Source organism: Adiantum capillus-veneris, chromosome 2 (genome assembly GCF_014529385.1).
Source record: "Adiantum capillus-veneris isolate H3 chromosome 2, ASM1452938v2, whole genome shotgun sequence".
In the NCBI taxonomy this organism is placed as follows: Eukaryota; Viridiplantae; Streptophyta; class Polypodiopsida; order Polypodiales; family Pteridaceae; genus Adiantum; species Adiantum capillus-veneris.
The window spans coordinates 19,680,427-19,698,383 of record NC_140932.1 but is presented as its reverse complement, the minus strand read 5'-3'; the positions used below and the strand labels follow the sequence as shown (position 1 = coordinate 19,698,383).

General features: G+C 41.3%; 1 protein-coding gene across 1 annotated transcript; it reads left to right on the top strand.

Moving 5' to 3' along the window:
• Positions 1–5,909: 5,909 nt before the first annotated feature.
• On the top strand, positions 5,910–6,715 carry LOC147462464 (histone H4). The gene has a single exon (XM_086484056.1). The coding sequence runs from the start codon at positions 5,954–5,956 to the stop codon at positions 6,263–6,265; it is 312 nt and encodes a 103-aa protein (XP_086340182.1). The 5' UTR covers positions 5,910–5,953; the 3' UTR covers positions 6,266–6,715.
• The last annotated feature ends 11,242 nt before the right edge of the window (positions 6,716–17,957 follow it).

Below are 17,957 nucleotides of genomic sequence, written 5' to 3'. Positions count from 1 at the left end.
GAGCACTTCCCAAAACTTTAGATAATGATACAATGGTTATGTTCAAACTTGAAAAATCAAACCTTATACATAGGATTCTCATTTGGCAAGGGCTGCCTTACAAGGATCTTTGATTTAGGACAAAAAGATTACAACTCAAAGTGTTGAGCAATGCGGCTTAGTAATCATGACTTCTTGTTTATACGAGGCTTTCTTGAAAAAATAATGTGATTACAAAAATTCATGGCTCTATGATGGTGTAGCGAACTAGGAGGGTGCCCGTTGGGTAAATTTGCTAGCATTCCCCCCTTCCTAGTCATTGCACATCCTCGTGCAAGCTTTGGTAGTGGGTTTAGTAGTTGAATTGTCATTTTTCGAGCATCTTTGTGATGCGTTTGACTTCTCCGCTTGAGCCACCATCTGCTTGAACAACAAAGTCTCTAAAAGGGTTGTTATGGACCACGCTTTGATAGGAAATGTGATGTGCTTGCAGGTCCTTTATGAGAGGGTTGAATATTGTGGAGTCCATTTTGAAGAATCCAATCATGAATGCCTCCTCAAATGTTTGCATGTAATGCAAGGGCAAAAACATGAGTCTGGCATACATTCCCATAATCATATTTTTTGGGGATTTTTGTTTCCAAATTCTATGCAATTCCTTGATTGCCTTCTAAGAAGACCTGCCATGGATGCTCTGATGTTTTGACATCATCAAAGACCTATATATAGGTGATGATCATATTGGCAATTTTGGTGAGCATTTGGCATGCCAAATTGGGGACATCGTGCATTGAGTGATCACCATCTGCATCCATACACCATGTAGGATTTGATAGGCTTGTAGTTATTCATTGGCTTTGAGAGCATTGGGTAATTTGGGAATGATAGCCTCAAATTTTGTATCTATCCTAGGATCGCCATCTAGGAATTGGGAAGAATGTGGGGGCAATCCTGAGATGTTGTGGAGCATTGTGGTAGGTAGTTTCATCATGCGGTCTCTTTTCAACCCACTTCTTTCTCCATAGTGGTTGAGTCTCTAGAATGAGTAGCACTTGGTCAACTATGATGAGAAAATCTTAGTAATCTCCCTTCTAATTTGGCTCTAGTGTCGGCAAGAGCTTCTTCTTCCATATCAGTGGTAAAGAGATCATTTTGCGGCCAAAATTTTGGACCACTTCATCCGGCCTGATCATTACTAGGGCTGTTGACTCGAGTACCTTGAGCTCGTACAAGATAAACTCTTTATGCGAGTAGTTATAGGGATATCTTCTATCCACTTCTTGAGCTATTCTCTAGAATCTTTCTACTTTGTATCCTCTTCAAAATCAAGTGGCCCACCCCCTGTAGATGTGCTCGATATGTCCAAGGGGGTTAGGTCTATTCTTTTAGACTCTGTTGTTAGTTGTGCTATGTGTTGGGTAGGTACAAGGGCTTTAGCTTGAATGGCATTGATTGCGAAAACCTTGCTTTGTATCTCTTGGGCATGCTTCTCACTTTAGCTAGCTAGATCAGCTTCTGTTTTGGCCAGCTATATGTTTAGCTCTTTGATCTCTTGATCCTTTTAATTTTGTGTAGCCATCTAACCCATTGTCATCATTTGTTACTGATACTTCTCTTGTTTGAGCTCTACCTTCAAAGCCTTGATTAACTCCTTGGTGGTTGAGAGGTTGAGGCTCGAGTAGGTGCATCTTGTATAGCTAGGAGTGTAGAGAGCATTTGTTTCACTACATCATAAGAATCATTTAGCTTTCATGCACTTCTTTGTTGCTCTCTTGCCAGGTTTTCTTCTAGCCGTTGTTGCTCACCTTGAAGCTCATTGTTGGTGGCAACCTGATCTTGCAAGTCTTGAAAGTGAGTTGTTGCATGCTTTCTTTCCTATTTGAGTGCATCTTCAAGGTTTTCTTTGTCATCCTAGAGGCTATCAATGTGTTGTTGTAGCTTTGTATTCTCTTTTATTGCCACATTCGTGTCCTCTTTGGCATCACGAGCATCCAACTCCCTCAATTGGGACATGGCTCGTTGGCAATGGAATTGGAATTTAATCATATCCAGGTGTTGTGCAAGGTCAAAGTCCCTGATTAGTTTGTCGGCTTCTTCGATTGTAGCTCTTCAGTGTGGTGAAAGTTGACTTCCTTCTCGAGTAATTGGTTGTCGAGAGGTCCCTAGCACCGAATCTTTCTTCTCCTCTTCTTTCTCTTGTTGGTTTCTGGTTTGCTCTTACTCTTTTTCCTTTTGTTCTTGAACTATTTTTGTAGAATCTCTTTTCTCTGATTGAGTCTCTTTGTCTTTATCTTCTTCTCTTTCTTCGGAAGGAGGTGTCATAGGTTTTAGAGAGACCTTTTGTTGATCAATCTCTTGTGGTTGCTTCTCAACAGCTTCATCTCTCAGTGATTCTTCTTGTGTGGAATGCTGGAAAATTGGGTGAATCCATCAGGGATTCCAATCTCCTATGGTTGCTTCTCAATAGCTTCATCTCTCAGTGGTTCTTCTTGTGTGGAATGTTGGCTTTTGGATGAATCCATCGGGGATTCCATCTACCGCAATCTCTTGTGGTTGCTTCTCAATAGCTTCATCTCTCAGTGGTTCTTCTTGTGTGGAATGGTAGCTTTTCTATGAATCCATGAGGATTCCAAATCATCTGTTTTTTGCCTTTTAGAATCCTCCTCTTCTCTTTGTTTCGCTTTCCTTTTGAGTACGTCATGTATATACTGTTTGAAAGAGCCGGCTAGCTTGGCATCTTTTGTAGCTTTCCTTTATTGATATTGCTTGATTTTTTCATTCATTAAACTCTAATTTTCTTGAGCTTTTTTTCAATCTCAAGGTCATCTTCTCCATCTATACTTGATCCGGCCTCTTCTACCTATAGTTATTATGAGATCCAGCTTAACCAATATTCTAGCTTTTTCTCGCCTGGTACTTCCCCATATTAAATGATCAGTTTAACATGAGAAAATCATTTAGAAGAATTAGATATTAGTTATTATGACATCCCCTTTTGGTCTCAAGCCTTGACCGGTTGGTCCATCAACACTTATTCAATTTCACTTGTTCTCTTTTTATTTTCCTTGGACTTAAGTGGCCAAATTAAGATGAAAAATACTCATACTGGACGTCTCCCATGTCGTGCTAGAATAGTCTTGATCCTCTGATGGAGCCTCCGTCAATGTCATGGTGACCCTCGTAGATGTGGTGTCTCGCTCTCCCGAGCTCAATGGCTCTGTCAGTTAATATACCTTTGGTATAGGTGGGCTTTGAAGTTTGTTGTGAAGCTTGCTCATCTGACTGTTGATTCTCTGCTCTAAAGAAGTCAGTGATCTCCCACTGTAAATATCTCCCACCGTTTGTTCTCCTCAAGAGACTCTCCATGTGTCTGTGTAACTCTAGCAAAAACAACCCAAGGCATCTCTGATCCTGATATCTCATGACTGTAGCTAGTGGTCCAAAGACCTCTCAAAATAGACAATGAAAGCGGCCTCGTATCTCATAGCATACCAGACAATGACATATGTGTGTGTGTGTGTGTCTGTGTGTGTGTGTGTGTGAGAGAGAGAGAGAGAGAGAGAGAGAGAGAGAGAGAGAGAGAGAGAGAGAGAGAGAGAGAGAGAGAGAGAGAGAGAGAGAGAGAGAGAGAGAGAGAGAGAGAGAGAGATAACTGCTGCATACTCTTTGCAATCATTGGGACTCTTCAGCTACCTTTTCCAGGGAAGCAAAGCAACGTCAATGCGTCTTCCTTCACACATGGGCACAGGACGTGGAACTCAGGAGCAGAGAGAGAGAGAGAGAGAGAGAGAGAGAGAGAGAGAGAGAGAGAGAGAGAGAGAGAGAGAGAGAGAGAGAGAGAGAGAGAGAGAGAGAGAGAGAGAGAGAGAGAGAGAGAGAGAGAGAGAGAGAGAGAGAGAGAGAGGTTACACTTCCTCAGGGATACTATCAGCAGCCTTTGCGTATTTGCTTTAATGCAATTTCTCTCTCCCTCTCCTTGTCACTTGGAGCATAGCCATTTTTGACACAAAAAGCGACCTTCAATCTTCAAACACTCTTTGAACTTTACACGCCCAAAATCTACCCAATGGACCCAGCAAAAACAACAATCACATGCATGTCATCCACCTAAACAAAATCACCCTTGCACGACAAATCTCTATTGGTCAAAGCCCTTATGGCCATGCTAGCAAAATTCTTCCTCATACACCTTGCCTTACCTACAGTGCCAACAAAAAAATCTTTGGGTGTGTGTGTTGGGGGGGGGGGGATGGTATACTTATGTGTGTGTGCATGTGGTGGTGTGCATGCATGCGTGCGGGTGTGTGTGTGTGTGTGTGTATGTGGAGAGCTTGAAGAGAATCGTGGTCACAAACCCTTCTGTTGGTCCTCTGTCGCGCGATATTGCCCCTGCGCAGCCTCTACCCTGTGTGTCCTCTGCACATTGAGCCCGTGGTTGCATATTGCCCTCGCCTGCACGGGGCCCATCGAAGCTGACCACTGCCTCAACAACGGGCAAGTTTCAGCTAGGGTTTCCGTCGCAACTGTTACTCCTCTGCGCAGCCAACCCTCGCTAGCTCCTGTACAGGTTTCACCAATGTGTGTGTGTGTGTGTGTGTGTTTTAGGGTGTGAGTGTGTGTGTGTATGTGAAGTAGGTGATTTATAGAAAAGTGTGTGTGAAGCAAGTGCCTTGCCATAGCTCTGTACAACCATCGTTTTCTTTTACAGCTCTGTTGTCTTCAAGGGTGTGGTAGGTATGTGTGAGTGTGACTAGGAGAGTGCACTTGTCATCTGATGGATTTGCTAAAACAGTGCATTTACAAACGCCGAAAAGATTTGGAGAATTCAACTAAGGAGCATTTGACCCTCATCAAAGAATGCTTACATGAGGATTTCAAGGATGTACATTGCGCCTGGGAAAGGCCTGCTCCTACCATGGAAGTGCGCATTCCAGTGAAGGAGCTCATGGACCCTGTTGCTCAATATGCGGTAAACGTGGTGATTTCTTCCCGGGCAAGATGCCTACGGCTCAAGATGTAGGCCAATGGGTTGATTTCTTGCTCAAGCGGCAAGCAATCCGGTGGGTTTACTTCGACACTAGAGGATTTTATGAAGTTTTGTTAACAAACATGGATACTAGGGATGCTTTGCTTGAAATGTCTCCTCTCTTTTTAATACGCAAATGACTCATGTATTGCCCTGGGCCCTTACCAAGGATTATTCGAGCCTCTTATTCGTCACAAGTGCCTTGTCTAGGTTGAGGTGGTTGACTTTCCTCGCACTTGGCATCATTTTTTCGCTTGTTGGCCACTCAGTTGGGCAAAGTTATTTGCCCTCCTAAGTTGGATGCAAACACAAATCGTTTTTGTATTCTATGGGACACGGGCATCCCCACTCCAGTAGGCATTTCGTTCGATTTTGGGGACGCAATGGTTGGGAAGCGTCCATTCAAACTTAAATGGGGTAAATTCGTAAACTCTTGCTTTTGTTGTGGCAAATTTGATCATATGCAGTCCGAATGTCCGGAACCAAATCTGCAACCTCCTCCTTCAGCTGTCCTTACCCCTCAGCCTCCCTCACCTCCAAAATCTACTTCAAGGCACTGATGTTGATCCCTTTTCCTATTTCAAAATGTCGCTTGGCCATGCGCTACATTTGGCTCATGATGCTGGGGACATCACTCTTGTTGCCTACAAGATTTACTTTGACTGTTTTTAGCCTTCGGAGCCCTGGTGCTCCGCTTTTTGTATCTCTTCTTTTTCGTGGGTTTTCCTCGCTTTGAGGTTTCCCGGAAGAGGGATTTTGTGTTTTTTTGGTATGAAGGTCGAATAAACGTCCGATAGGGACTCCAATCGGACGACTGAAGAAGATTGAGATGGCGATCCGAAGTTCAGATCGACGAAGCCTTGTATATTTGAATTGGGCAACTCTGGCATCTTGGTCATCATTTCGGTTTCTCGTCTCAGCGTCCTTTGTCGGGGAAGGGTAGGAGCCATGTCTGGACGCGGGAAGGGAGGGAAGGGCCTCGGCAAGGGCGGAGCCAAGCGCCATCGTAAGGTTCTGCGCGACAACATCCAGGGCATCACGAAGCCTGCGATTCGTCGCCTTGCTCGCAGAGGTGGCGTGAAGCGTATTAGTGGCCTCATCTATGAAGAAACTCGGGGAGTTCTCAAGATCTTCCTTGAGAATGTGATCAGAGATGCTGTCACTTACACTGAGCATGCTCGCCGGAAGACTGTTACTGCCATGGATGTGGTGTATGCCTTGAAACGCCAAGGTAGAACTCTTTATGGCTTTGGAGGTTAAGCTCGTCATTTTCTTAGATGTATCCGGTGTTTTTGAACACCACCTGCTCATAGAGATTCCCTTTCTTGCTTGACAAGGGTTGTGCCTACTGTGTTAACTTTCAAGTTGGTCAATTCACACTATGTAATAGGGTGGTATTTCTAGGGAGTGGCTCTTGGATTGTCCTTCTTTCCTGTCCTAACAGGATTTAAATTCGTGATTGAACCATCTTGATAGTGTCATGGTTGCAATTTTAGATTGTTGCCTGCTCTAATTTGATGGGTAGGTAAGGGGTCTATATGGAGAATCTGTTTCACTGGTTTGCTTAGAGGCTGTGAATTGGGTTGTTTGTTGTCGTTGTAATGAGCTGGGCATTCTGCCATTGCAGGGTACTGTGCTATGTTTTCTTATTTGCAAATTGTATTGCCCTTTGTGGCTCCAATGGTAAGTGTCAGATTTCTCTTTGGGGTCTGTTCTAATCTCAAATCTTGGCATTAACTTGTATACTTGTTGTATGGCTTCCATTGGCCAGTTGTAAAAAACATGGGTTTTTCCTTGCACTGCTTTGAACAACATAATCATCGTGAAAGCTCATGTTCAAACAAAAAGTAAAGGCTTGTAATTGCCTTGTACTGTCTTAACAAAGAGAAGAATATTATCATTCTACCAGTTGTCAGGTTTGTTTTTGTTTTTCTTTTGTGGTGTCCTGATATTCCTGCATTTGTTACTTTTAAAATAAATAATTCGATATTCCTGCATTTGTTCCTTTTTTTGGTATCATTACTGCTTGATGGTTCTTGTAATGTAAGCACATGAAAATTTTATGTTACTGTTAGGTAGTGCTATGTTGCTATTCACTCAGGTCCCACTCTTACACTGATTAAGAGCTAAATGTAAACATAATACTGGCTTTTCAATCATTCAGTGGACTTCTCTTATGAATGAGAAGCTGGCTGTTCAGTGGGATAACAGCTTAGGGATGTGTTGCACATTGGGTGGGGCTTCAGGGGTAGATAAATTGTATAAAAACACAGCAGCCTGGTTTTGGCAGAGGATGATTGATTGAAACGAAACTTGATACTCGTTGGACTGAGGTGGCAGAGAATCATGGTAAGAATCATAAGTGCTTGGAGAGTTTTGAATGACAGCTCTCTTGTGCTGCCCCCCTGAAACTTTGGTTTTCCCTAGTGCTATCAATGTTTCATTTCTCTTTTAATTTAATCTTCAAGGTTGTGCTTTGGCCACTTTGTCTCTTAGGCAAGATCCTTCCTAACCTGCACTCCCGAGTGGCTCAACTCTGAGCTTGAGACAGTGCTGAAGCTCTTATAATGCATTTGCCTGCATTTTGTGCATCCTTACCATCTCAAGATGACTCTTAGCAACAAAACTCCTAGAACTTGCACCACCACCCTCAAGAATTGTTTCCACAAGACTTCATCATGCATCAAGACCATGCACAATGTTACAAACACAACCTCCTAAAAAACAAAACAAAACTATAGCTTTACTCTCTTTTCTCCCCTCCCAATTAGTGCACCTTTATAATATATACATCATGAGTAGATGAGATTTTCCTTGCTGGCACTCGAATCATCACCCATATGCTTATTTAGCATGTCCACCATGTATACGCCCATGCTTATTTAGTACCCTTAGCTACGTTTTTTGTGCACAAACATGAAAGTGCATTGTTTTTCACAACATCCTTTTCTTGGGCCCAAATTCTTGTAACTCATTGACAATCCCCATCTTGTTATCAACAATGCAATCATCGGATTGGCTTGCAATATATCAAAAAACCCATCGTTTTGTCAATTTGACGTGCATTCAAAGGCATCTCTTGTAACTGAATCTTCAAACTTAATCCACCCTTGCATTACATCTTCCTTGCCCAATGAAGCCCAGAAATTGTAGTTGTCCCATAGTCAACTTAACTATAATGATCGTATATGGTCCAAATGGAATCTTATTTGAGCGTTGTAAAGAAACTTTGGAAGCTCATTCTAGAGGCTTTCAATCAAAACCTTGGTAAGTTGAATCCGATCACTTGCCTCCACCTTGAGACTTGCAATAAATAGTAAACTTGATGTTTGTTGGTCATGTCTTTGTATTGTTACAAGAGACCTCATCTATAAAAAATAGGGCTAAGTAGCATGTTCTTGAATAGGCATTTGCAGTTGCACAACAAAAGAAGAGTGCTACTCTTGTAACTACCCTCGTAGTTGTTGCTTCTTCAAACAACGATAGGTATGAGAAGTTTGGTAATAAAGGTAAGAAAAAGCTATAATGTCATTATTGTAGGAAAAATGATAATAAAGGCAAGAAGAAGCTATAATGTCATTATTGTAGGAAAAATGATAACCTCATCCGGCAATGCTCTAATCTTGCTTGACTAAAGAGGCAAATGCATCCTTTGTAGATGCTTCTTTCAATGTAGATTTGACAAATATTATGCAAGATGGAAAATGGCCTTTTAGAGCGTCATGTCTATGACTCATCTATTCATGATGTATATATTGTAAAGTCTATGGACTATCGGTGATACTTTGATAGTGGTGCAACTAAGCACATTACATTTGTATGACCCATTTGTTCATGATGCATATATTGTAGAATCTATGGAGCATTGGTGGTACTTTGATAGTGGTGCGACCAAGCACAATACATTTCATCATGATTTGTTTATTTTTCTTGAGATTGTCTTTAATGGAAATACTATCACGTGTGTCAACAATAAGACTTATCATGTTCAAGGAGTTGGAAAGATTGGACTTACTCTTGTAGATGACAAATCTTTCAGATTTATTGATGCTTTGTATGTACCTAGGAGCAAGAAGAACCTCTTCTAGGAGTAGAAAGTACTTAGCAGCACAAAAAACATACATGATAATTTTTGGCCTTTGCTCGATAGTGAGGATAGGGATGTAAATGGAGTAGATTAGATGTATGCCAAGATGGCTTGTGCAAACCTTACATTACAACAAATTAACTACACCTTTATCTAGTCGTATACTCAATTCATTTAGGTTTTCAACATGCTTCTTATGCATCAGATTGTTATATTTTGGATGTTTTTCATGTGTATGATGAGGAAGAGCCTTTGCCATTTGATGAAGCACAAAATTTAAAAAATTGGTTGGCTATAATGCAATTTGAGTATGATGCTATTGTGAAGATGTTCAAAAAGGGCAATTAAAAAAGGTGTGTAGTCTCAAAAAGGCATTGTATGGTTTGAAGCAAGCTCCATGTGCTTGGTAAGAAAATATTTTTTCTTGATATATGTATGTATTACGAGGCTAGATGTTCAGTATGTAGTCTCAAAGGTGAGCAGGTTTATGAATAGCCTAGGGTCTATGCCTTGGAAGGAAGTTAAGGAAATCTTTTTCTTCTTGAATGGCATTATACATCTTGGGTTGTTTTATCCCAAGGGGAGATCATTGCCACGAGATTTACATGCTTTTTGAGACTCAAATTAGACTATTTGTTGCTATGAGTGTCCACTAGTGGTTTTGTTTTATGCTCAACACCTCATGCATATCTTGGTTGAGCAAGGTGCCTACATTGGCGACTTCTAATAGTGAGGATGACTACAATAAAAATTTTAAGTATGGTTATCGGGGATAAATTACAGAGGCATTCATGGTGGGAGTAAGAGCATTATGACAACCTCACTGATCACAATTAGAAGTTTCAATACACTAGAGATGATGGACACAAAATGGATTGATTATTGAACCAACAAGCTTATACATACAGAGCGATTATATAGGCTTGAGTGTGAGGTGCATAATGGGATCATAGATGATGTGTATGAGCAAGAATAAGCCAAAGAGCCTCCTTGGTCCTCCATACTTTTCTATATGTGTGTGTGTGTGTGTGTGGCATGTGAAGCATCTACTAAACAAGGTAGTAAGCAAATACAATGCATCTAGTCAAGTGTGCTAAGAGGGATTCTCTTTAAGGTCAACAACCCTCCCCTTTTGTGTCTGAGAACACCAAGGGTGCTAATGTCCTTCCTATGGGGTTTATGTCTCCCATTAGGATAGGCTCACAAAACAAATCCCTTCTCTAGAGAATCCTACCAATAGGAGTTAGGATTCCTCACTTAGAGAACTCTCAGCAGGGTATAGGAAACCAAAGATGATAATCCTCCCCTTGAGAATGTAACAACAAGGTGGTAGGATACAAAATTTGGCATCTCATAACACATCTTCAACAAAGCATGTTGTTGCTTGGTCTTCATCACTTGAGTCTTCACTTGTAAGGTGGACTTTGCCTTTGTTGCATTTGTGCCCTCTGTCTTTGCTTGTAGAAGTGCTTGCTTATTTGTCTTTGTATAAATACCAATTCGACCCATAGGTGTTCTTGCCACAACGTATGCACGGGTTGATCTTATAGCAGTCTTTGGATAGATGGATGTTGCGATTGCAATGCTTGCATATTTTTCGGTCCTTTGTAGTGACCCCATATGCTCCTCTTGACCTCCTTCTTTGTCACCTTTTAGCTTCTTCTCACGCTCCTTGAGTGAATTGATTACATCTTCTAGCAAGGAGATAATCTCTTTTTCTTTAAGTCAAGGCCTACTAACTTCAAGGCTCATCATTAAGACTAAACTTTAAGTCAATTAATTAAAGAGAGGACAAATTTATACATCTTTAGTGACAGGTAACAAAAAATTTATTATATGCACTTGATCAAACCATGAAGAAGCACAATCAATATATAAAATGTCCACAAACATGGAGCATAGAAAGTAGTACACCTAGAGGTATGTGATGCATCTCCTCGATAGCTATGGAAATAATCTTGCAATATTGGAGCTCAATATATCCCATGTTGTGTGAAAGCTACAAAATCATAAGGCAAAACACTACCACTTGAAAAGGTGTGTTAGCTCAGCAGTGAAAGTTTTATTGCCTAAATACAAATAGAAAGAAATCCTATACTAAGGTCTCAAGCGTGGATGTCTAGAAGGAAAAAAACCCAAAGAAAAAAAGTGCCTCTAGTATATGCGCATGTGTCTAGTGTACCATAGTCAATATCCACAAGTCAAGGATCTAGTGCAACTAGGAGGGATAAGAAGCTCTCTCCATAAAATTTGCAATCTCCTAGCTCTTTGTCTAATGGTCATCGACTAGCTAGCACATAGCTCCATATTGATAGCAAAATTTGTAGCATACTGATGAGTCTAGGGATGACATCAGTCTGTGGCTGTGTGGTCAATGAACTCTATGGCTCAGGATCCCTCAATGGGTGATTCTTGCTTAGCTCTACATCAATAGCATGGTCAATAGAAATGTCAGGTGGGCTATGGCTTATGTCAACCCGTGGTCTAATAGGTGGTTGGCTCTTCGGTAGCCAAATCCTCAATGTCCATGGTATCTCAATGCATGAATGTCAAGCTCTCCTCACATGTGGTTGTAAATGTTTAGCTTGTGTCGGCACTTATGTTGGTGTAGGACTCTATATAGGTCATGAACGTGGTCTAGATCTTTGTAGTTTGGGTGTGGTCAAAGAAACTGTAGGTGAAGTCTACGAGGATGTGCTAGAGTCTAACCCAAATCTATCTATGTCCTCTATAGAATCCATGTGCCTCTAGTGATTTTCTAGATGTAAGCCAACTTTGTCATAACCCATCATGTGTATTGTGGCTATCAGTCCAAACTGGCATATCATCACTAGCTAATGATCTAATTTGTGTCATCATATAGGGCACATAAAAGTTTCTAGTGGCCCTACAATAAGCTCTATGTGATGAGCTATAGGCATGATATTTCATGAGTTGGTCATAGGGAGTGCTACTCCTGAGAGAAGGCGAACCTTGAACGATGACAAAAGATGAACTTACAAATCAGTTAACATACTTTTTTGCAACCAAATGGACTTAAGTGAATTGAAGAACATTGTGTAATGATGGAGGTATGTGACAGTGCAAGAATAAGTTTCAAGGCTTACAATGCCTTGTACAAAACTGTCATGCTAGGACACATGGCAAAGGGACTACTTAGATTGTTTCCAATACCTTAAAGTGTGAGCATTGCAAAGAAATGTGCCAATAACGATGTTTCAAGCTTTTTAGGTGGATTTCAATATGTGGATGATGTCATGCCCTTGGAAGACAACAAATCCTTTTGCTACAATTTGTTCAATAATGTCTATGCTGACTTGTTGAAGCTCTAGGAGCCAACGATCAAGTTCTATAGGGTGGCATATGAAGAGTGTGACCGTAAAATTATCTTCGTAATATGAATCTTGATGAGTGCTAGGCTGTCAAAGGTCAACATCTCAAAAGGGTAAGCATTAAATTGATGAACAGGGCTTTGGTGGGCGTCGATGTTGAGTTGAATGCCAATGAGAAGGGAAACATGTGTTTTGAGGCTCAATCAGAGAAGAATATTTGGTGGCTTGTAGATTTTAATCTCCTGCATGAGACACATGAGTCCCTCAAATGGTATTTCAATCGCACACCAATTGTTGACGTCATTAGGCAACAACAAAAAGGACAAATATTGAAGGTTTTAGGTTTGGGTATGTTGCAAGTTGAATGGAATTTGGCAGGAGACTTGAAAACTCTCAAGTGTATGTTAGGGTACAAGCAAGGTGCTATGACCCTCTTTCCATGTATTTATGATTGCCACAATAAAATCTCAACGATCACTAAAGGCAAGGGTGCAAAGGCAAGCAAGTTAAAGGGTGGGAAGGGAAAGGGTGGCAAAGTTGCAGAACTTTGCGAAAGGTGTATCCACTACACAAACAGTGAGTAAAGCACTACAAAAATGGTTCCAAGGTATCCTTGGTTGTGATCAAAGTGTACCCCTATTTAAAATGTGCATGTGTGCATCCTTCATGTACATGTAGATGCTTCAGGACTGGCGATATGAGCAATTTTAGCTCAGACAGACGGTAGGACTGATTATCCTGTCTATTTTGCAAGTCAGAGATTCAGTCAGGCTGAACAAGGTTATACCACTACTGAAAGAGAAGCCTTAGGAATGGTTTTCAGTGCTATTAAATTTTGACACTATTTGCTTGGGCAAGCTATTTCATTTTTATGTGGATCATTAGACATTATTATTTTTGATCAACAAAGTCATTATTCAAGGCAGACTGATAAGATGGATGATTTTCCTGATGAAATTTGAGTTTTGTATTTTTCATAAGCATGGTAAAACCCATTCTGGTGCTGATTTCTACAGGTGGCTACTCTGAGGCATCTTTGAGAGATGAGCCAGTGGATGCAGAACTATTTCAGATAACAACTAAGGAAATAACTGATCCAGAGTTGTATGATGTATATCAGTTCTTGTCTAAGGGAGGATTCCCAGACAACTGGACTCAGAATCAGAAGAAGGCTCTGATTATTAGGAGTCTAAAGTTCACCATCATTGGCGGGTGACTCTACAAATTGGGTGTAGATGGGGTTCTTCGAAGATGTGTACCTATGGAAGGCAGAATGCAAGTTATTTCAGAGGCACATGATGGGGATTTTGGAGGAAATTTCTCAACTGATATCACTTACAAGAAAATTTTGCAGGCTGGATTGTGGTAGAAAACTTTAATAGCTGATGTTAGAAGCTTTTGTGAAACATGTGATATATGCCAGAGGATGGGCAGACCCACAGTAGCAAATATGACTCCTCTAACTCCAGTCCAGCCACTGGGACTGTTTATGAAATGGGGTCTAGATTTCATGGGGCCATTCAAGAAAATTACTCCAAGGAAGAATAGGTATATATTGATGGCTACTTGTTATGTCACCAAATGGGTGGAAGCTAAAGCTCTTTTCGACAACACCGCGAAGTCCACTGCTGTATTCTTATTTGGAAATATTATATGCCGTTATGGATGTCCTGTGGAGATTGTGTCTGATCAGGGAACACTCTTTCTAAATGATACAATGGATATTTTAATGGAAATGCTCTCAGTTAAGCATCGAAAATCAACACCATATTATCCCCGATGCAATGGGAAAGCAGAGAGCAGTAACAAAACTGTCAAGACCATTCTCACTAAGATTGTGTAAAAGGAGCCACACCAGTGGGATCTGAAGCTCCAGACTGCTCTCTGTGCATATAGGACAGCCTATAAGGTCACCACTAGATTAACACCATTTTGAGTGGTGTATGGCACTGAAGCTGTCGTGCCTATGGAATTTGTCATTCCCAGTCTCAAGACGGCAGTAGAGCATGGATTGGATTTTAATCACAATCTTAAACAGAGATTGGAGGAGTTAACTCAGTTGGATGAGTTAAGACAGAGGGCTATGCTGGAACAGGAAATTGTTCAGCAAAGAAGGAAACACTGGCATCATAGAAGAATCAAAGTTAGGGAATTTCAGAAAGGAGACTTGGTTCTTCTCTATCAATCTAAACTGGGTCCTAAGAAACCAAACTTAAAGATAGCTTGGGCGGGCCCATATGAAGTTGACTGGGTGTTTTCCAACGGCACGGTAAGACTGAAAGATTTATCTGGGTTACTGCTGCCAAGTGTGTATAATGGGGCCAAAATCAAGCTATATTATTCAGATGACAAAGAGACTTTTAGGGCTAATGATACTAGTATTCTAGGAACTGAAGACCAGGAAAATTCAGAATCAGTTATTTTAAGCCTTTTTCATGTACAGCCTATACTAGAGCCAATCAAAGGGTCATAAAAGTCTCAGCACGACAAAACCATGTTAGTACCAGAATCAGTAAAGTGTCAGAACCAATATCAGTTTTTATGGAAAAAAGGGCCAGTTGGACTGTCTATGATAATCATTTCAAAGAACATGGAATGTATTAGCCAATGCATGTATGCTGCATCATTAGCGGTGCACAAAACTCTAGGAACGGTAAGTAGTGGAACTTTTATGGCAAGAATGCGTATAACAGTGAGGCGAGTAGGCATTTTTTGTCATAAGTCTCTTGTGGGACATCTGCCTGTTGTCACACATTCGCCATCGCCAAGCTCTAAAGCTTCTTCACTACAACCACAAAATCCTTCGTCCGAAGCAACTGTTGATTGCTGCCTATCTTTACCAGCCACACCTGGATACGGGTTTGAAGATTCAAGTAAGTCTTCTTCTACTAATTCATCATCTTCACAGTGCATGGGTAGGAAGAAAATATCGGAGAAGATGCAGGAAACCATAGAGGAAACCCAAGCACTTATTGCCGTTGCTAAAGGTTCTCTACCACTTATTCCCCATAGTAAGATACAATGGTATGTGTTTACCGAGCAAGCAGAAGTGTTGCTACGACTGTGGGATTTGCATGTGATTCTGCAAGCCACAAGAATTGAGTTTGACACAGCTATCATTAGGCAGGTTCTTGATTCCTTCAATGTTGATGACGGCAGCGCTGTAGTATATGGTAGGAAAGTGTCAGTAACTCCAGATAACATTGCTTTTGCTTTCAAGATGCCAAATGAGCCAAAGCCGATTGTCACAACTTCCGAACAGATAATTGTAGCTCTGAAGGAAGATGACACAGCCAAGAAGAAACGCAAGGCTAGTGCACAAGGGGTTCCAGTAGCAAGTTTGGATGTCCCTGCTGTCTACCGGTTTGTGGCTGAAGCTGTGAGTCTGAAAAATAACCCCACATATGTCTCAAAGAAACTGTTTGCTATGTTACTGGAAAAGAAATTAGATGCCACGGCTTCAATCAACTTATGTCAGATTCTGTCGCATAATGCGCTTCAACAGACTACCAAGTTGAAGTCTCAGAATGTTTTCAAAGCCTGGTATGTCTGGCAGTTTCTTTATTGGGCAACTTCTCCTGCTGCTCATGACCAGGTACGGATGGCTTGGATTCATAAACCCATCCCAAAAATTAGCAATGTTGATTTATCCTCACATGAAGAAACCCCAGGTAATCAATTAGCTCTCACTGGACATAAGAGAAAGGCCACACAAGAGGAAGCTAGTAGTTCCAAGAGACTGAAAACTAAACTGGCTAAGAGCAGTGCTTTCTAGAAGCAGTTAGAAAGTCAAGTCAAAACTGAATCTACTGAAAAAGATTCAGTAGACCAGACTTCAGTTAGCCAGACAGACCAGCCTCAAGTAAAGATTACTGTTGGGACTAGCCAGCAAGCGGGATAGAGTTCAGCAAGCACTAGTGCAGACAAAGACCAGCCAGAGACATGACCAGTGATGAGCAGTTTGGTAGTTCATAATGATAAGGGAAAAGGTCCAGCACCTCCTAGTCCAATTAGTAAAAGTCCTATCCCTTTCAGTGAATTGGCTTTAGCCTTAACCAAGAAGGATAGATTACAATAGCTGTAGACTCATCCGCTCACACGACGATTAGTCTTGCACAAACCTGACTTTACCACATCACCATATATGGCTCCTGTTATAGTTTATGAGCTGGTTGCCTCTGCCCAGTGATGGTCAATGATGGCTGCTTAGTGCTTATCCAGTCATCTTGGAATACGATTGTCCATGCTTTGGGACAAATGTTGGATGCCTCCTCGTCTAATGATGAAGTGACTAAGTCAAAAGCTGAACTGAGGAACAGAGAGCAACAAGTTGAGAAGTTGAAACAAGATATAGGGGCACAATCATTGCAGCATAGTGTTCTTCAAAATCAGTCAGCCCCCATGACAATTCAGACATTGGAAGGAAAGCTATCCAAGCTTGAGTTTAAGATGAGGTAGTTAAATGAAGAAAAGGTATAGGCTGAGAGAGCTGCTGGCAGATTTGAAACTATGCTGAGGATGAAGAGAGTTGATTTTAACTCATTGCTGACCAGCCACACTGCATTGAAAGCCTCCTTAACAAGCAGATACATATACAATAATTTGGCTAATGTACTGAATCCAGAAGGCAATGCCATCTTCAATATGGATAATCTGAGGGCACTCATGGAAACAATGCAAAGTGATTTGCAAGATAAACTTTTTGAATATAACAGTGCTTTGGCAAATCAAGCTATTCTGGACTACATTGATAAGCAGATGACCTTGATGAGGATTCTGAGAAAGCAGAAGAGAAGGATGAAGAGAGAGAGGATGAACCAGCAGATAGGAATGATGATGATAATTACTCTCCTCCATCTCCGCCTCCAGGATCTGGTGTTGGTGGATGAGCTGCCACAAGGGATAGTTAGCCCAACACAGACCAGCCATACCAGTATAAGGATCAGTAGTCGGGAGACCAAGGGGCCGATGATCAGCAACTAGGCAACACTGAAGATTCCCCAGTACACCAGAAACAACACACTGTCAGATGTGAAAGGGAAAGCTGTATTGAGGCTTCGAAAGGTGATGAGCAACATTCATTACAACTCATCACACTGCACAAGAGGCTAAGACATCAATAAGCTCATATATACAAGGATGTATATGGAGGATGATGTTCTTCTTTCTGATCTAGAATGGTTTCAGCGACTATATGTCGGCACCAAAGAAACGGTCCAACATTGGAAATCGACCGCTTTCCATGATCAGAAGTTGTGCCAATTACCTGAGCATCCTACTAGAATCCAGCTGTGCTAGAGAGAGTACCTGAATGGGCACTAGCCTTTGATGATAAGCTGGTCAATCCACACTGCAATATCGGTAGTCTACTGCAGACTTTCAATCCCTAGCCATTGAATTAGAGCTCCTGCTTGGGGCCACGCCGACATATAAATGTATGAAAGAGGTCAGAAATCAATTGAAAGAAGTCCTACTGCAAATGAAAATTGTCAGAGGAGTGCTGGACCAGAGGGTACAAACTATTATTGAAGAT